This window comes from Triturus cristatus, chromosome 4_1 (genome assembly GCF_964204655.1).
Source record: "Triturus cristatus chromosome 4_1, aTriCri1.1, whole genome shotgun sequence".
Lineage (NCBI taxonomy): Eukaryota > Metazoa > Chordata > Amphibia > Caudata > Salamandridae > Triturus > Triturus cristatus.
In genome coordinates, this window is record NC_140585.1 from 1,117,116,104 (window position 1) to 1,117,136,714 (window position 20,611).

Sequence of the window (20,611 nt, forward strand, 5' to 3'; positions counted from 1 at the left end):
AATGAAACTGCCAAAAACCAGAAAATAATCATAAAAGCTTAATACATCTTCAGAGGGGTGCTAGTGTAATTAACTACTAGCAACTATGTACCAAGTGTGTATAAGTAAATCCACACGTATGTCAGCCTAAGAGAAGAATCCCTTGCCCATATGCTGTGATAATTTGCCGTCAAACGTGGGAAGGGGCAGTGTAGGAAGGCCGTGTTTCTTTGCTTCGCCATGATGATAAACGTCAAGTTTGTGAAAGCGCTATGAAAGCTCCTACAAAATGTATAGGTTATCAGATAATAGTACATATTGTAAATTACTGTGGTCAAAAAGGGAGTTCTATGAAATGTTAGAAGCGCAGTAGAAATACCAATCTGTATCTATCAAACACGCTATGGTTTTAAATAAGCTCCAGTTTGAAGTACACACCAGAAAGAACCTTGGTCACGAGAGATTCTATATAAAACTACGAGCGCCATGATGATGTTGAAGCCTATCATGGAGTTATCCTTCAAGGACACTACAAACTAAATTGCCTTGAAGAAAGCTAGTATTGGATAGGGGGGAGTGCTCACCTATCCGTCGTTGCCTCGTTGTGGCTGCAGAGTCAGGAAGGAGGTAACCGGAGCATTCTGCCAAGGATGTTTATAAAGCCGGGAAAACCTCGTCAGTTACAAACGCAGGGGCGTGTAATGCGCGTCATCACCTGGCCCTAGGCGGATGCTGGAAAAAACAACAAGGACTACAAAATGACGTCAAAGTGAAGACGTCTGTAGTCCGTATATAATGTTTGCGCGCTGACTGGTTACACCTCTTGAGTAACTATATATAACTCACTCGTTACAGTGTAAGAGGGCCATGTCAAAGCAATAAAGACCTCCGTGTTGATAATTATGGAAAAAACGTGGAAACGTAAGCACGTGACCCCTGGTAGATAGTAACTGACTCAGAGGACTTCGAAATGACGTCAGAAAGATGGCGTCTGTAGTTCGTAAAAATGTGTAGGTACTATGCCTAACAATATGTATCTGAATGCAGTGTAGCCTGTAATTCCAATGCAAAGTAGTGTACCTAATAAGGTTGCCACAATGCCAGGACATTCTAAGGCATTCTCACTGTTTTATTTAGAATGTGAGACACATATTAAAATAGTAGTGTTTTCTCACAATTCTATTTTAACACACCACTCTAGTTTTCTTTTGTTAGCACTGCACTCCTTTCAATTGTTCTATCATCTTATAACTGTTGGTCTTCTCGCTCCAATCCTTTGACAATCTTGGGCCACCCTTGAGTGAAATCACTCCTAATTAGATGCTCTCTATGATCAAGAGAAGCATCTTATCCTGGATTGGATGACCAGATGATAAGATTGATCACAAAGACAATTGATGGGTATCCAAAAACTTGGCTCTGAGGTCCTTATAGATTGCATTTGGATGTCTCTTTCTTCTTCTTTTACTCCCTCCTCTGCTATGTGGTACTAACCAGTCCTCTATCTAAACTTCTGCTCACTCTGCAGGATTTTGTTAGACCCCCAGTTCCTTCATTTGTTTTTCAATTATAGGATTAGGGGATTAGAACTGAGGCAGGTCATTGAACTTTCCCTTAGACCCTATTATACTTCTTTTGTGTTTGGTTAATGATTAGTCTGTCAGTAATGTAAGGGAGCCCTAGCTCCTCGTGAACAATGTAGGCCGGTATACTTTGAGGGACTTGCAGAATCCTTCTAAGAAACTTGTTTTCCTCCAGTTGTATCATGGAAGTGTTTCTAAATCCCCAAACCTCACTCCCATACGTGATTTTGGAGCAGCAAATTTAGTTATATAAATGCAGTATTTCGTTCAGTGACCAGCGGCCTAATCTCGTAGCTCGATTCATGATTGAGCCCATTGTGCTCGACTGATGTTTACATTTTTCTGAGATTAGTGTGTTAAAATTGAGGTGTTTGTCGAAAATTATCCCTAGATAATTAAAGACCTCGACCTTCTCTAATTTGTGACCCCCAATTTTAAAAATAAAATTCCTCGTTGGTCTTTTTCCTGCTTCCATAACATATGATTTTGTTAAATTGGGAGATGGGTCTATATTTGCCATAAACCCACAGAAGCAATCAATAAGAGACTGCAGTCCCCTCCCTGTACGCGACAGGAGTACTGCGTCGTCCGCATATAAGAGGACAGGTATGCTTCTGTTGGCCACTCTAGGACAATCTACCCCCAACTCTCCAAGTGCTTTGTCCAAACCATTTATATATAGCGTAAATAAAAAGGGCGCCAGGATGCAACCTTGTCTCACACCCCTAGTACATGAGAAATGGTCAGAAAGATTCCCCTCGTTACTGTATCTGACCTGGGCTGTTGTATTCATATGTAATGTTTTTAAGATGAATATCAAACCTGAATCGGCCCCTAACAGCTCTAAAATCTCCCACAACTTTTCCCGGTTAACCCGGTCAAAAGCTGCTGTCAGGTCCATGAAGGCTAGAAAGACTGTCCCCTCGCTTGCCACGGTGTACTTTGCCACCAGGTTGTATAGGTTAAGGCATTGGTCCGAGGTGGAACGGCCCATTCCAAAACCGTACTGGGTGTCGGTAATAATTTCATTTTCCTCTGCCCAGTCCATTAGGCGGTTTAGGATTACCTTCGCTAGAACCTTTGCTGACACGTCGATTAGTGAGATCGGGCGATAACATTGAGGGTCGCAATTGTTGCCCTTTTTAAATAGGGGAACAATGCTAGCAGTTGACCAAGACCTGGGCATTCCCATTTCAACTGCCGTGTTAAAAACTCTCGTGAGTATAGGTGCCCATAGGTCGACCTGGGACAAAAATAAGTCGGGGGGAGGGGGGGGTCCCATCCGGTCCTGGGGCCTTATTCCGTGTCAGGGCATGTATTCCATCTTTAATCTCACCCACTGTAAACTGCGACCAAGAGCTTGGTAAAATGCCCACATCTGTGATTTGTCGGGCAGTGGGGCTGCCATGATTATACAGGTTCTTAAAATGAGAAACCCATGCTTCAGGGAGGACATGGCAAGCCACCTTGTTCGGTGCCTGGAAACTGGGGTCATTAATCACCTTCCAAAATCTCGACATGTCTCTCTTCTCAGCTGCCTCCCTCAAATTCTCCCAGGCCTCGTAGTAGATAGTGTATTTCCTCTTTTTTATGGCCAGTTTGTATTGAGCTCTACATTCCACTATCCTACTCCTGTCCTTAGGTACCGTTTTGAGTGCCCGTTTCAATTCTTTTTGGGCTCTGGAGCATGCTTTGTCGAACCATTTTGGTGAAAGATTAGGCATAGGCGATGATTTGGCCCTCAGTAACCTATCAATGTCCCTTGCCGTACTTTCAAAAGCGCTTATCAGTTCTTTACCCTCAACTTCCTGATTTAAGCACTTCCATATTCCACTTTCTGAGGATGCAATGAGTTTTTTATAAAATGCTTCCCCATCTATGTTGGACCAACGTATACGCCTGCCCTGGTCTATTGCTTCCAGTGTTCCCCTCATCATCCTTATCCTTGGCTGCATAGGTAAATCCAAATCCCTCCGGGACAGCACCAAAGGGTTATGATCACTAAAAATACTGATTTCTATACTAAAATGTATGATCTTACATTTAAAACTATGTGAAACAAAGATAAAATCAATAATTGTATCCCTGCCCCTGCCCTTAAAAGAAGGATTAATGGTATTAAAGTTCCTGGACTTGATTAAGTCCATCGTAGGGGCTAAATCATATATGCCCAGGATCTTACTTAGTTCGCTGCCTTCCATTGTGTGTTCTAAGTGCCAATCCTTTATGGATGGACAAGAGTCCCATTTTCCCCCTCCCCATTTCAAATATGGGCATTGGTGACAATTAAAATCGCCCACTAAAATCAAATTAGGGGGGCTATTTCCCCTGACGTGCAAGTCTGCCAATCTATCCTTGAGCTCATTCAACCTCTGCATTGATTGGCCCGCATTATAGAAGTTTATCAAAACAAATTTTAAGCCCTTCTTGCAATAACTGATACCCTGGATATTGTCCGAGCTCCAGCCCAGGACATCCCAGGACCCTTGTAGGGAGAGAGACACATACGTTATTAAACCCCCTTTAGCTCGGCCCATTGTAGATTTTCGGGCGGGAACAAAAAACATTTTATACCCCTCTAAGTGCGGGGCACTACTGTCCGTCTCCCACGTTTCCTGTAGGCAGATAATGTGGAATTTTTGACTGAAGTCCAACCATTCCTTATTTTTTAATTTGGTTGAGATCCCTGCGATGTTCCATGATACCACCCCTAAGTTCCTCAGCCTCGTGATTTATCTCTCTCCTGACTGGGATAGGAGAAAGTCCTGCTGGACAACTCATTGCCAATACAATACTCTTGTCTGAGGGGTTAAGCAAAACCTCATTTGGGGGGGATAGCGGATGAAAGAGAATTTCCCATGGGACCCACAGTATCCCTTAGCATTGGGCTGGCTGGGAGAGGGGGAATCTCCCTGTTCGCGCCTTGGGCCAGTCAGTCCAGTTCATCCATCACTGCCGCATCAAACAACGGAATGAACCTGTTTGATACTGAGCCCAGTCTGTTGGCCCTTGTATTGGGAATTTCCCCTCTTCTGCGTGTCGCTTGGCCTGACTCTTTTGAGTAGTCCCTATAAAAAAAGTTCAGGGGGAGCATCTTTATGGTCGTCCCTCTATCAAAAACCCCGTAACTGGAAATAAGCAATTCTTTTACCAGCTCGGGGTGTCTGAAATTAACAATAACGCAGTCTCCTGCAAACTTTTTCTCAGAGGGACCAACCCAGGCTACCCTCCTTGCCATAAGGATGTGACTACTCTGTGGCTTAAACTCCTTCACATTGTTATACATCCAATGATTGACCTTATTTATCAGGGAGCTTGTGGACTCTTCTCTATCCTGATTATGGGCTGGAACCCCCACTAAAACTATCATATAGGGACAAGAAGCTGGGGGTAAATCCAACGTCTGCAGCCCCGGTGTACAATGCACCTGATCATCTAGGGAGCTGTTGGCTGCTACAAGCCCTTTTTTACTACCCTCGTGTTGTGGTCTATGGGGCACAATAATAGCGGGGGCGCCTTTATCCTTACTGGAAGTGGGATCTACACTCCGCTTATTTCCTGCCAACCTACTTCTGTTTTCACAGGGACTAACAGGGCAAGGTACAATCCCTAACCCTTCATGTCTCGAACTCAGTGGGGGCACTGGGGGTTCACCGCTATTCTGTTCTAGAAGCCTACTAACTTTCTCCTCTATTCTCTTTATATGTTCCACTATGGGACCCAAATGTTTAACAAAAAGGGCTTCCAAATTGGCCTCTAATGTTTAAATTATCTCCCGCGACCATTCCGCCCCATTTACAGAAGAGCGAATTTCACGGTGTTGGCAGGCTGACCTATTAGTCCCGTCCTCAACAACTTTGGGGTCTTTTCTAGGCCCACCTCTTTTCGCTTTATCTATTCTATTTTTGTTGATCCCCTTGCTTTGTAAGATAACCGTGGTCCTTGTGACCTCTGAGGCAGCTGTTTCTAGGGGAGAAACTGGCACCAATAACGCTTTTTTTGAGCGAGTAACCACTTCCCTTTCCCTCCTTATTAATGCATTGGGCTCCCTCTCCCCTCCAGGTGTAATACCCTCCTGCTCTTGGTCTCCCTTTGCCCCCATTCCCGATGTTTCTACCACCAAATTTTCCTCCAATCTCACAGGGGAGAGTTCATGTTGGTAGATGGTGTTTACAGACCCCTCCAAAATCAGTGGCTCCCGTTCCCCACGTACTGGCGTGTTAGTGTGGACTTGTGCCGTGGTAACGCACTGAGTTACGCTATGGACAGGGAGTCCCTGGCTTGCTGGGGTACTTACTCCTGGCGTGACACATTCAGATATTGTCCCCAACGACAAGCGTTTGTGTGCCAGAAGGGAATCAAGGGACAGCCTACGCTCTGTTAGCTGTATTTCGTGGGTCAACAGGGATTTGGCTCGCGTGATAAATGCATCCAAAGTTCTCTTCACTCCACCCCCTGATCTAGTTGGTTTTTTTGGGTTTGCCCATGTTACAACTTCAGGCTCACAAACTTATAATGTCGTGTATCTTCTTCCTTGACCTGCCAAATCTCAAGACAATTGGGACTAACCCACAGAAATGTTACAATAAGTACTAACCGGCGCTATCAACCCAAGTTAACAGGCGAAACACAAATAACAATGCACCTTGACAGGCCCCCTACTGGAAGTTTGAATACCTGTATCTGGGGCTCAGTGTGCCAAACAGTGGGTAGCCCTCGAGCCCCCTCCCTCGAGTTATCTCGACAGTCCTCTTGTGAATACGAGGCTGCAATTGAAGATCTTGTGTCGGGAACCAAGAGATTTGGCCCAACCTGGCCTCCCTCGGCCCCTGACGGCCACAGACGGTCCCGCCCTTGTCCCGGGCTTCTCCCGGCGCCGCCCGCGCGCGTCCCACGACGCGGGGGGCGGGGACAGTTAAGTAGCGCCTCCTGGCGAGCACAAAGTGCAATAGTCCCACTTCCGTGTCCCAGGGGATTCTGGGTATTGTGGTCCCGTCGAGCGCTCCCCCCACACAGCGGTCGCGATGGCAGGCGACAGCGGGAGGGAGATGCAGGAACCAACACAAAGCCGGCACCACCAGGAATTACCGGGCCACACAGGTCAGTGAAAGGGAACAGGCAAACGTGCTCCACGGGTCAGAAAACTCAGTCAATCTTGCATGCTTCGTTTCTAAGTCTTGGTTCCAGGAGGAGGTTCTGTGGCTCTTCTGCTCGCGGGGCCAGCACCGGTGCGCCCAGCCTCCGCCCTGGGCACCTGTGAAAGCAGCGTCCACCCTCACACTAGCGCCTGAGGCCTCCGCCCGAGACAGACACCAGTGAGAGCAGGCTCCACCCGGGCACGCCCCTGCACACCAGCGCCCACCGCCAGTCAACGCATAGCCCTGTGTGGCTTCCTGCGCGGACAGCGGAAGCTGCGTCAACGACGCCGGGCTCAGAACCGGGCACCACTTCGGACCCAATGATAGGCTCGACGTCCAAACCCACACCAAGTTCTAGGCCTGATCCCGCGTCTGGGGCAACGCATCATCCGACGTCGAGGTAGCGTCCATCGTGGAGGCAGTCAATCTCCAGTCGACTCCTACACGGTGCGCCCCCCCCTCCCACGACACCACTGTCAACGCATCCCTCGCCGCCGGTGTCCATCCGCTCATCGACACCGGCGTCCATGCCTGGGGTTGACCTCCCTCCCGTTTCTGTCCCCTCAGGGGGGTCAGGCGACTCCAGTATCCGCTACGGCCTTTTCGGAGGCTGCTGCTGCTTCCCCTGGTCGGGGCCACTGGTGTAGGTCCCTAGTGTGGCATGGCCTTCGGGTCGTTCCCCCAGCCCCGCTCTTTATGGCAACTGGGAGAATAAGCCTCCAACCTTCTACTTCAGACGGCCTCTTGTCCCCTCCTAGGGTGACTTCTGAGCTAGGGGCTGCCTATGCGCGGACTATCCACTGGGCAGCTGCTATTCTCCGCTTTTTAGCCTCCTGTGGTACCCCTCATTCCCGATTCCCTTAATGGATCTGCTCCATCTGGAGCCCATTACAATGGAGCCCTTGCTACCCTTGGGGTGCTTTATTAGAAGCCCTGCGTGGCGCGTGGGCACGACCCTCTTCCGGAGCCCTGGTTGATCGGGCCATTGCTGGTAGGCACCGTCCCGCCCCGGGGGATCCACTTTGCCTGTCCCTCCACCCTACCGCTCAGGGCCTGGTAATTTAGGCGCCTTTGGGTTGCAGGACTCCTCCACTTTGCCCTAGTTTCCTCCCACCTAGGAATCCAGGTGGCTGGATGCATGTGGAAGACAGCTTTTTGCTTCTTCTAGCGCGGCCATCCGCGCTTTAAACACTACATGCATGTTTGCCCGTTCGTCCTCTGCACTCTGGGACTCCGTGGCTAACCTTCTCCCTTCTGGAGGAATTGCGCCCTGAGTTACTCCGTCTTGTCCTTCACGGCAAGGAAATGGCTCATTTTACAATACGCTCCTCCCTGGATACCGTAGACTCTATGGGCCGTGCTCTTGCGCAGTCATGCCTGGATGCGTGACAGTCGTCGCTTCCCTGATATTCAGGAGAGCCTCCAAGACATGCCGTTTAAAGGAATAGACCTTTTTGGGTCTCACGCTGACTCGGCGATCTCCAGGCTTCTGTCAGGGCTACCGTAATTCTGCCGTGCCACTGACTGCTTGAGTTTTCTTCTTCGTTGCGGTCTTCCTTTACGGACCAGTTTTTATCAGAGGCAGGTTGGTGTCTCTGTATTGTCTGTATAGCCGTATGGTTGTTTTTGTTTGACGTTCTTAGACTGTCTGTTTTGCCAAGAGGACCCCCTTCTTGCCAGGGGTTGACCGTTGCCATATGTGGGGTATTGGCTGGTGGCAGGTGTCTGCCTTTGCCTTCGTACGCTCCTGTGGAGTTTTCATTATGGGTATCCCTCTGGGGCTCATTTACCTCCTTTTACTGCGTCCTGCAGGGTCGCATTGCTCTGTCTGTAGTGCTTGGACTCTGGGTCTAGGTCTATGCTGTGTGGTATCTACCTCGCATAGCCTGGCATCTTGCTTTTCTCCTATGGTCCGTCTTTTGGTGCCAGCCCCTTCTGGGTTGTATTCCCAAGTAGGGAGTTGCCGTGGACCTCTGTTGCAGGTTGGTATGGCCTTTTGGTTTATTCCCCAACAGTTTTCTCCATCTCCACGCTGCTTTTGCGCAGGGATTTCTATGTTCCACTAGCATTCTTACATGTGGCGGACTCATGGGGACGGTTCTCCTTGAACCCAGTTCTTCCTGGTGTCTAGGACCCGTGAGTTGGTCCTAAGTACTCCCTTGTTAGATTCGTCTTTTCTTCTAAATTTATCTGCGGGGGACTGTTCTCTCTCTTCCGGACTGCCGGCAGAAGTTGCTTATAGCCTGGCCTAGTTCCACTTTCTATGTAACTGCGGGTACTTTTGAGCGTACCCTAGGGCCTGTGTTTGGCCTGGTTTCAGCATCTTCTTGAGGCTGTTTGTACGCCATGTTGTTCCTCATGGCTTGTGCGGCCCGTTGCCTTCTTGCTATTGGGCGCATCTCAGCTGTTCCTGCTGTCTTGCTTCCTGGTGTTCCTCCTGGCCACGTATGAGCGTCTTTCGGGCTGTGTAGGGGCATCCTTTCAATGCTCTCCACATGTCTGACTGGCAAGGGTCTCCGCAGTACTCTTACTCTGTGGTACATGTGAGACCGCTACGCGTTCTCTCCACCATACCACTTAACCAGTCCTTTGGGTTGGCTTGTCGACTGCCGCATTCTGCGGTTCTTTCGCGCCATAAGGTTCAGTTCTACTTCCTGTGAGGTACTGAACTATCTTTTCATGCCCGTTTCTTTGCTGGGTGTGTTTTTATTCCATGACGGCCCGTGCTGGGCGGGGGTCAGTATCCTGCTGCCTTTGTATCTTTACGGGAGCAGGTTTAACAGTGTTTTATGCTGTTTGAGTTATTTAGCTGGGGCTAGCTCTGGCTTCTTGTCGACACCTTTGGTACTGTGGATCCTTCATGCCTCTTGGTCTTCTTTCGATTTCGTTATTCTGGATGGGCTGTGGTGCCCTCGCCTCCCCTTGATTCCCTGCTCTCTTCAGGACTTAGGGGTCTGGTGGTTGGCTGCGCTGTCACTTCTGTCCCCACTGTGTTTCGCCCTTTGGTTGACAATACTCTTTTGGTCATGTTATTGACGTCTAGGTTCTCTCTGGACCTTTGTGGGGTGCAGTCGCAGTCCCACCTCCTCTAGGGGTATGGCTTTGGTATCTATTCTAAGTTAAGGAATCTGCGGCTAAACGGCTCTATCAAATGAACAAGTTACTTACTTTCGGTAACGATGTATCTGGTAGAGACAGTTTAGCCGCAGATTCCTTAACGCCTGCCCGTCCTCCCCGTCCTGCGAGAATCTTTTCCGGTTGGGCTTCTTGCCTTCGCCTCCCTTTAGGTGGCTTTATTCCTCTGCGGGGTGACGTCTTCTCTTCACTCCGACTCACGAAGCTACATTCTGTTTCAGGGTTCTGCTCTGCCCATTCTTGTGATTGGACGGTATGCTCATGTGCCATGTGTCCTTTACAACCCCTACCCTTGGTTTATCCAATGTGCGTCTAATTCTTCCCTTCTATCTTCTTCAACCGCTTGAGGTCTCTTGCCTCCCCTGCAATCTAGCGGTTGCAGTCTCTGAAAATGCTGCATTCGGCAGGTCCATTTTTCGGATCTGGCATCTCCTTTTGGGTGACTCTTTATGGTACTTTGTCTTTGCTCCTGGGTTCTGGACTGGTTGTCCTTCACTGTCCTATATTGTGGTTGCAGCCTTTCTACCGGCTGCTGTGATGGTTCACCACGGAGCTATGGCTGAATGGTGAGTCTTGTGCCTCTGATGGCACAGGCACACACAGGCCAAGGGTTCAATCCGGACTATGCTCTGCATCTTCTTCTGCCTCCGGGGGAGGTTTTGGACTCAACGATTGAAAGGGTCCCTCCCAGAGTGGTGCTCTGTTCTTTTCCCCTCCCTCAGTTTACAATATACGGTGCCTGGCACGGTCTTTCTATGGTGATGTTTTTTCACCATACCTTGTTTATTCTTTTCTTTTTCTGCACACTGTTCCCATATTTTCTCAGATTTTGGTGGTGGCTTCGCGTCCTGACGCGGAACAGTCTTCTGACAAACTGATGTCGGCGAGCCGGGGCGGGGCATATATGGTTCCGCTGATGTCACGTCCATGGACGACGTCATGGCGGAGCCTTACGGCGCCGCCCCCAGGCGCGCAGAGGTGCTGCTGCGCAAGATTTTCCGGACCAGTCTGACGCCTGGGGATATTCTAAATTAAGGAATCTGCGGCTAGACTATGTCTCTACCAGATGCATCGTTACCGAAGTTAAGTAACTTGTTCTTTTTGCACATACGCATTGCTATTTTATTCTGGGTGCTCCGCATTACAGATTAAGTTTGTATAATATTAGCCTCAATAGAATTTTGTGTATTATTCTGTAATTGTTTCTCCAAGGCATAAGGAGTCCTATCTCCCACGTAATTTATATTTATTGAACAGTGTGGTATGTTTTGACGCAAAACTTTGTATTTAAGATTGTAAAAAGAAATTATGCTCCTTTTTTTGTCTCTTTTGATATGTACATTTGCTCTTTTAGTACTATTACAGCTTGGGGAAAAGACCATGAAAAGGATGCTTTCGAACACATTGTGACACAGTTTTCATCAGTGCCTGTATCTGTGGTCAGCGATAGCTACGACATTTATAATGCCTGTGAAAAAATTTGGGGTGAAGACCTGAGGCATTTAATTGTATCTAGAAGTGCAGATGCACCTCTTATAATAAGACCAGACTCTGGAGATCCTCTTGATACAGTATTAAAGGTAATATTTTTTTGTACCCTAATACTTAGCTTGTTTTGCAAAAACAAGATTGTTCATGGGCCTGCTAAATGAAAGTTGTTGTATGTACTTACGGTGGATGGAAAGCCTGCTTTTATTTCACCTACCTGAAAGAAAAGTCATGGGAAAAAAACATTGATCATTTTTTATCTGTCTATTCGTCTCCTTTCAAGCAAGTGATTCAGAGTTTGTGAGGATATTTGTATGTTTGCATACCTAGAAATATTTTTTGGCGAGAAGAGTAGACGGCACTTGAGATCGGTTGAGAAAAAAACAATGTGAAAAATGACTGTGTAATTCCATTCGCTGTTTTGTTCCCGGTATGCCTCTGGCATCATTCTCGATCTTGAACACTCTTCATTTTTTGTTGTATCATTTCATAGTTGAATGTATTATCTAAATTTCCCTTGCTGCCTTCTGTTTCTGACTGCTTCACATCTGCTTGTACCTATTCACGTCTTGCCATGATATAACAGTCAGAAATAAAGTATATATTGCTTCCTTTCTGTGAAATCTATGGGATGCACCATTGTGTAATGTGTCCTATAATTGTTGTCTCTTTTCATTTACTATTTCTATGACAAATCTGAGTATTAAGTACATAATTTGTGTAAATATCTTTGGAAGTGGCAAATTGAGGATTGCTCTTCTGGAGGCAAATTTCCATTGGCCTTTGATCTTAATTTGTAAAAGGGAAGAGGGACTAATGAGGGGCTAGGTTATACGGACTCGTGCAGCACTTGATATCTGGTGCTAGCGCGTCGTTAATTGTAGAGCAGCAGGTATGTGCCTTCGTTTCTAATGAGTTGGCTTCCATGAGCTGTGTGTGTGGAGGAGTATGAGACTGAGTCTCTTCAAAACAAGGAGGCTCTGTTTCCAATTCGCCCTTGGGAGCAGCTTTCACAAGATGGTCTTAAAGGACCCATATATGTGATGCATTCAGTTGTATTTCTACCCCATAGAATGCAATCATGGACAGCACTGCATATGGCTTATAATCACACCTGAAATACAATGGCTTACAGTGCTAACAGTGACCAAGTTGTCACATGCCTGCAGTGCACCTTTTCCTCCTGCATCCCTCTGCTGGTTCAAGACTGTCATAGAGGATTGAGGAGTGCACCTGGTGCATATCTTTGTACTGTTTTTACTATGACTACTTTTAGTAGAGTGTTGGAAATGGCCCTCTGCAGGGTCATCCCCCAAACGTTTTGCTTAATTCGTTTTTGTTGGCTTTAGGACTGTTAATCTGCGCTAAATTGCTTGGGCTTTCTGCTTAAAACATGGTAACATTGACTTCTACCCAATTGCCATATTTATTTAATTACAAGTCCCTAGTAAAGTGCACTACATATTCCCAGGGCCTGTAAATATAATTCTATTAGTCAGCCTGCAGCATTGATTGTTCCACCATCTTAAGTAGCCATTTAAACATGTTTTAGGCCGGCCATTGTAGCGCCTGTGTGTGCAGTTTAACCTGCCATAATAAACTGTTTGTCATGTCCAAACCTTCCTTTATATTTCATGGAAATGATATTACTTTCAACAAGTACTTAATTCTTTGTATAGAGGATCATTCTTAAACAAGGTGCTCCTAATAGTGCGATGGCGCAGTGCAAGTAACAAAGTAAATATAAGGTGCGCAAGTGCTATACAGTATGCAGACATATACATGTGAGTGATTGAGGATAATTGGATCTCAGAGTCAACCCTCCATGTAGGAGTGTTGAAATTCTAAATCATATTAAAAAACAGTCCCCAGTATTTGTTATTGTTTCGACCAACATTATTTAAATTTGAGTCATCATCAGGACGGAGGTATAAAGACGAGACACCTAAAACTGAACGAACCCTGTATCCAGCAAATTGCAGGAATAAGAGCAGTGGTTCTATTGCAAACTTCTTTTGATTGTATAGTCTGTTGGCATGACATTCCTTTGTGACTAGAAATATCACAATAAGTGATGTTTTTAATGGTCTTTAGGGAAACCTCATCATGGCTCAGGTCTGAGTTGGCAAGCTGCAAAGAAACCTATTTTAATCAATGCCCTGGGTGATTTAAGGCATCCTGTTTGGTTTCTTGGGTGGGGACTCACCAACTGGGGTAAGGGACCAACACCATCGGGAGATCCGTGTGGTTTAGATTGTCTTGAGAAGGTGATCTGGCATGGTGCCTCTGGGATACATTCTAAGGGAAGAGACAGTGGTGTAAAAAGCTATTGTCCAAGAAACCCTGCAATTCTGGGTCTGGTGATGGTAAGCTACCAAGTGCCAAAATACTGATACTTGCCTGAGACCGCTGCCCTCCGGGTTTGTGGCAGGGCTTGTCACAGCGTCTTTCTCTTCACAGTGACCACTAGACTCAAGTTTTGCAGGTGAGTTGTCCGTTGCCACCTTGCTTTATTTCGGCGTCTCACTCCTCTCCTTCTCTCTCACTATGGCTTTCTGACGTTTCCACTCTCCTCGTTCTCAACTCTTCCTGTAATGTCAAGACTCTGTGTTGTGTGATTCTGCGTCGTCCTCATCCCTGCAGCAATTGTCCAACATCACCTCCGCCTCGGGCGTTTTCATAGAACCTCTGCTTGACGCTTTTGTGATGTGAGCTTCAAACAATGCGTACAGGATTACATTGCCTCTCTTCTAGGCTTGGATGTTCGGGGCATGTGGAGACCAAACAACGAGATAGAAAGTCCACATTCCCCTGCAGTTTTCCTGGTACATGGAATGCCTTAAAACAGAGAGGCTGCATAGCTTGGAATTATCGCAGTACTTTAGGATTAGTGTCCTTGTGTGTTGCTAACCAGGTAAGAGGGGCATGGTCTGTTAAAAGGATGAATGTTCGACCTAATAAATAATATTGAAGTGCCTCCATGGCTCATTTTATAGCTAAACGTTCCTTTTCCATAGGAGCATAATGGACTTCGTGCGGAAACAGTTTCCAACTGAAAAACAGGATGGGCGTAAGTCCCCTTGTTGATCAGGTTGGGATAACCGCTGACAGACCACGACCGGAGGCCTCCGTTTGGAGAACAAACCTTTTGTCAAAATCAGGACACATAAGTAGGCGGGCATGCGACAGAAGAAATTCAACTGTTGAAAACTGTTTTCTTGTAGTGCAATCCATTTTATCTTCGTGCCAGGGTGTTCCTTAGCGATTAGGTCTGTGGGAGGGCTGACAATCTCTGAGGACTGGGGTATGAACCTACGCTAGTAGTCCACAAGGCCTGGAAATGATTGAACCCCTTTCTTTGTTTTGGGTTAAGGAATGTTCTGTATAGCTTCGAGTTCATTGAGTTTGGGTTCTATTGTGCTGGCATAGATGGTATATCCCAAATACTCCATATGATCCCGAGCAAGAGTTGTCTAGAATTTACCTTAGCACCTACTTGTTTGAGAGTATTGACAACCAGGTTTAAATGTTGTAGCCGGTTGTCACCAGGCAGGTCGCTCCCCTCACCGCCACGCAGCCCCCTATGTGACCGTGTCCCGCTGCCACTGTCGCTCGCATCAGCCCGCCTGCTACCCGGCTGAGTACTGTGCTACCTTGTCTTTGCCTCTGCTTACTTGTGCCCGTTTTTATCCTCTGTGCCTTTTTCCCCTGTTTTTTCCCACTGTTTGGTGATCCCATTTGTACCCCTGATCGTTTTGACTTCTGTACCCCTGTTTCCGCTCTCCCCCATTGTGCCCCCTTTTCTTTTCTGTTCCCCCGCCGTTTGTTTCCCGTCCCTGCGGCCCCGCCCCTCGTCTCCCATTGGCCGCCCCGCTCCCACCTCCCAGCTACTCCTCCCTCCCTCTGACCCTCATATGGAGGTCGCGCAGCAGCAACTTGCCGAAGGCAAGCCCGTTTGCGCCTGGACTGCGCCCAGCACCAAAACCCCTGGACCCTGCCGATACCAGGGCACTCGACTGAGATACAACACCGCCACCCTCATCACACAACACTGGACGACCTGCCACCGAGCCACCCCGAAGCGCACCCACGGACCCTTCACCTGCCAAGCCTGCAAATTCACCTGCCTCCGAACCTGCACCCCGCCCACCGAACACAGCAACAATAACAACCACCTCAAGTGCATCCTCCTCAACACCTGCTCCGTCCACAAACACGCCGTCGAACTCTGGGAACTCCTTGATACAACAGCACCAGACGTTGCCTTCCTCACGGAAACCTGGATGAACTCCTCCTCGGCCCCCGACATCGCCATAGCCATCCCGGACGGCTACAAAATCTCCCGCGTCAACAAAACTGGAGGAGGAATCGCCATGATCTACAGGAACACCATCAGCGTCACAACCAACGCCGAAGACACTCTCACCACCGCCGAACACCTACACTTCCAGATCCACACCAACCCCCAGACCACCCTCAGAGGAACGCTCATCTACAGACCCACGGACACAATTCAGCAAAACCATAGCCAACTTCATCAGCCCGTACGCCCTAGCCTCACCAGAGTACATCCTCCTAGGGGACCTGAACTTCCACCTGGAGAAAAACGACAACACCACCACCACCACCCTGCTCGACAACCTCGCCAACCTCGGACTCAAGCAACTGGTGGACACGCCCACCCACCTCGCTGGCCACACGCTCGACCCCATCTTCTCCGCCAGCAACCACGTCTCCTTCAGCCACTCCACCGGACTACACTGGACCGACCACAGCTGTATCCACTTCACCTTCAAGAAGACTACATCCTACCACCACAGGCTACAGATGCTGGAGCAAAGTCACCACAGACCAGCTGACCACATCGCTGAGCCAGAACCCACCTGCCGACACCCCTGACACCAACGACGCAGCACACAATCTCGCACAGTGGATCACCAACTGCGCCGACGAGCTCGCTCCTCTGAAGAAACCCCCAGGCAAGACTGGCAACAGAAAAACCTCATGGTTCACAGACGCCCTGAAAGTCGCAAAGAAATCATGCCGAACCCTCGAAAAAGCTTGGTGCCACAAACGGACATCAGAAAGCATGACAGCCCTCGAGCGCCACCCGCGAATACTACCAGATGATCCGCACCACCAAAAGGACATCGTTCAAAGAGCGGCTGGACAACAACACCCACAACAGCAAGGAACTTTTCAGCATCGTCAAAGAGCTCTCCAACCCCAGCGCCAGCAACAACATCACACCGTCACAAGACCTCTGCAACTCCCTCGCCACATTCTTCCACCGCAAGATCGCAGATATACACAACCGTTTCGGACCACAGACTCCGCCTCCAGCCACCAAACCAACGACCCCCCCACCACCACCCTCCGCGCATTGAGCCCCATCAGCACTGAAGACACCACCCACGTCATGAACACCATCCACTCTGGCTCCCCCTCCGACCTATGCCCTCATCATATCTTCAACAAAGCCGACGCCTCTACAACACTGGGATCCAAGGAAAGGCCCTGGACTGGATCACATCGTTCCCCTCCGACAGAACCCAGAGAGTCCGCCTCCTTCCCTTCCGCTCCGCGGCCACCAAGATCTGCGGCGTACCCCAAGGCTCCTCACTCAGCCCAACCCTCTTCAATATCTACATGAGCCGCCTCGCCACCATCGCACGCAAACACAACATCAACATAATCTCCTACGCCAACGACACCCAGCTGATACTCTCCCTCAGCAAAGACCCATCCTCCGCCAAAACCAACCTCCAGGACGGAATTAAAGATGTCGCAGAATGGATCAAGCACAGCCGTCTGAAGCTCAACTCGGACAAAACTGAGGTCCTCATCCTCTAACAATCCCCATCCGCCTGGGACGACTCCTGGTGGCCCACGGCGCTGGGCCCTCACTGACACCCACGGACCACGCACGCAACCTGGGATTCATCCTGGACTCCTCCCTCACGATGACCAAGCAAGTCAACGCAGTCTTGTCCTCATGTTTCAACACCCTGCGCATGCTCTGAAAGATCTTCCGGTGGATCCCCACCGAAACCAGAAAGACTGCCACCCAGGCCCTTGTCACCAGCCGACTGGACTACGGGAACGCCCTATACGCAGGAACCACAGCCAAACTTCAGAAACGTCTTCAGCGCCTACAGAACGCCTCTGCACGACTCATCCTAGACATCCCTCGCCACAGCCACATATCTGCCCACCTGAGAAACCTGCACTGGCTCCCCGTCAACAAGAGGATCACGTTCAGGTTGCTCACCCACGCACACAAAGCACTCCACAACATGGGCCCGAGTACCTCAACAACCGCCTCTCGTTCTACACCCCCACCCGCCAGCTCCGCTCCACCAGCCTCACCCTCTCCACCATCCCACGGATCCACAGAACCACCACTGGAGGAAGATCGTTCTCCTACCTGGCAGCCAAGACATGGAACTCCCTCCCCGCACACCTACGTCTGACCCAGGACCATCTCACCTTCAGGAAACACCTCAAGACCTGGCTATTCGAGCAGTAGCGGCACCCCCTGCCCCCCCTTCAGCGCCTTCAGGCCCTCACAGGTGAATAGCGTGCTCTATAAATGTCACTGATTGATAGCTGTGTCTCCCAGTCAGGGATATACACAACTATGTCATCTAAATATGCGACTGCATATTGATGGTGTGCCTGTAACAGAATGACCATGAGCCTTTGAAAGGCAGTGGGAGCACCATGGATGCCGAAGGGCATTACCTTAAAATTATATAATCCCGATGGAGTGGAGAAAGCGGTCTTCTCCATGGCAGTACGTGTGAAGGTATTTGCCAGTATCCCTTTATTTGGTGGAGACATCTAGCCACAGATTTTACATTTGAACTTCCAGGCGTCCGGCTGGATCAGGAAGATTTTTCTTAGTACCCCTAAGCGCTGGTAGGTGGTGTCGGTTGGCTCTGCGTGATGTCGTTGGCGTTGTGTTCATCGTCATCGTGACATCCCCGTCAATATAACCGCCACTCTGGCGAGCTGACGCAAGTTCATTTCCGTTTTTCAGTGCCATCCAGCGCATGTCCGTCGAAGAAAGCTACCCCCTGTCATTTGACTGTCTTTTTGTTGATTCCTTATGGTGTGTAGGATGTTTAGTAAGAAGACCTCAGGGTTTGAACTGTGCGGTGCCTGTCACACCATCCCGGTCACAGACCCCCACTTAGTGTGCCTCTGGTGCCAGGAGCGCTTGTGCCGAAGGCTTTGAGGGAGGAGTCCCTAAAGATAATCTAGGCCCAGCCTCCGGCACAATGGAGGTTGCCTCGTCTCTCAATCCAGGTCTCTGTTGAGAGGAAGTTCCAGTGAATCAAAGTCCTCTTCATCAAAGCCAGGTAAGAGGCACCACAAAAAGCACAATAAGTCGAAGTGTGCTTTGACATCGCCTTGCTCGTCTTGCGACGAGGCGAAAGGACCCTTGACGTTTGAGGCCCCGCTCCGCGGAGCGGGTGCCAGGTGGCTATGCGTTTCTCTGTCATTCCGTGTGCGGTAGCAATCCCCGCCCAGCTTAAGGAATTTTATGACTCCATGTGCGCCATATTTGTCTGGCCTGACCCCACCAGCATGCCTTCAGGCCCCGCACGCTCAGACGATGAGTCCCTGTGTGTTCTACGCTTTTGGCCCTGGCACCATGGCCTCACCCGGGTCCGTACCGGCGCCGGGCACTGATTCCACCGCCGAGATCCTCCCCAGCAGCACCTCCCAAATCTTCATTCCCAATGACACGGAGCCAGTCGGGTGAACTCCAACACAGAGACTGACGCCAACAAAGCCGTACGGCTCCATGCCATTCAAGCAGCCCTATTCTGAAGGGTTAGGAATGGATGAGGAGGATTGGGAGGGGGAGCAGGATCCCTTAGACATCCTGCAACCACAAGACATGAACTGATAGGAGGTTCTCTTGTAGGGGATTTCCGTGTATAGTCCTAATCATGTGAATAGTCCCGACCATGTGCGTGGACCCCGGAGCACTTTATTAGATACATCTCCTTAAGTTGTCATCATCTACCTTTCTTCAGGAAGGCCTAAATAGACACTTGAAAGATAAAGACAATAATGCAGCCTAACCAACTCTAGGCTACACTGGCCATTACTTAATCTTGAAGTGAAAAAAAATAGCCAGTTTAACTTATTAAATTTAGCAATTTGCTGAGTTTTACACATAGAAAACTCCTTCACAAAACTTCTTTTTTTCATGATATAGATAAAAAGGAATGGATAGAGAAGCCCCCATAGGTTGCCATTATGTGTATGCAAATGGATACCGTGCCTTTAAAAGTCTCCAGAGACCCCCGGTATCCCATGATGCACAGCCAGAGGCAGTTACTTTCAGTACTTTTTTCTGGATCCTGGAGCATTGAGCTCTACTTTTTTTGGTATTGCATTCAAAATTAGTTCTGTATTTGGAATTTTGCAGTTTCACTCAATGTCTTTGGCCTTTATCTACCTTCTGCTGTAGTTTTTGGGCAGAATTCCTGCAGTTTTCTTGTCAAAATGCCATCTCTGTTTGACAAGTGTCCTGACTGTGGTAGGAAGAAGGCCAAGTCTGATGCTCACAGTGCCTGTATTCTGTGTTTGCCTGTGTCTCATGTTCCTGACACCTGCTCTATTTTTAAGACCTTTTTCAGGGGCACCCTGCGTGACAGGGAGAAGATTAGGCTCCAAGGGTTGGAGCAGAGAAGACAGAAGGCAGCATCTTCAGCCTCTGGGCAAGGAGAGGGAAAGTCCTCTACCAAGACCCATGGTTCGACCTCTGGGGGTTCCCCAGTCAAACGGCAGAAACACTACACCGGTCCCGATCGACGGCGAAGAGCAGGTATGACGACTATATGCTCTCCGTCGACTCAGGACTCTGGGTCGAAGCGACGTCGACTATCAACGTCTAGGAGAAGAATGGCGAGGTCTCGGACGAGAACGCCGTCGACGCAACGAAGGTCGCCGTCGAGACATAGCCGTCGATCGGAGTCACATAGGCAACGGAGGTCGCCGTCGATGCGTTACCGCCGATAGCCATCGACGTCTACGAGAAGGTCTAAGTCGATCAGAAGGTCGACGTCGCTTCGGCGTCGAGGTACCGTTCTGGGACTCGCTCCGTAGTGAGCTTATAGTCGTCGACAGGAAGTTTGCGTTCCAGACGACGTTGACGCTTGCCGTCGAGCAGTGGATCGATATCGAGGGGAAGGTCTGATGTTGAGTCCAGGGCCCCTTCTTCGCGGCCTGCCCGAAAACGGAGGAGGTTGGTCTCTTCAGGTTCGGAGT

General features: G+C 49.0%; 1 protein-coding gene across 1 annotated transcript in view; it reads left to right on the forward strand.

The window, feature by feature from the left end:
* The window catches only part of NAMPT (nicotinamide phosphoribosyltransferase), a 293,185-nt gene that overhangs the window by 197,227 nt on the left and 75,347 nt on the right, over positions 1-20,611 (forward strand). Inside the window, exon 7 of the mRNA XM_085654138.1 lies at positions 11,190-11,415. Coding sequence (XP_085510264.1) covers positions 11,190-11,415 — 226 coding nt within the window. The remainder of the gene's footprint in view (positions 1-11,189; positions 11,416-20,611) is intronic.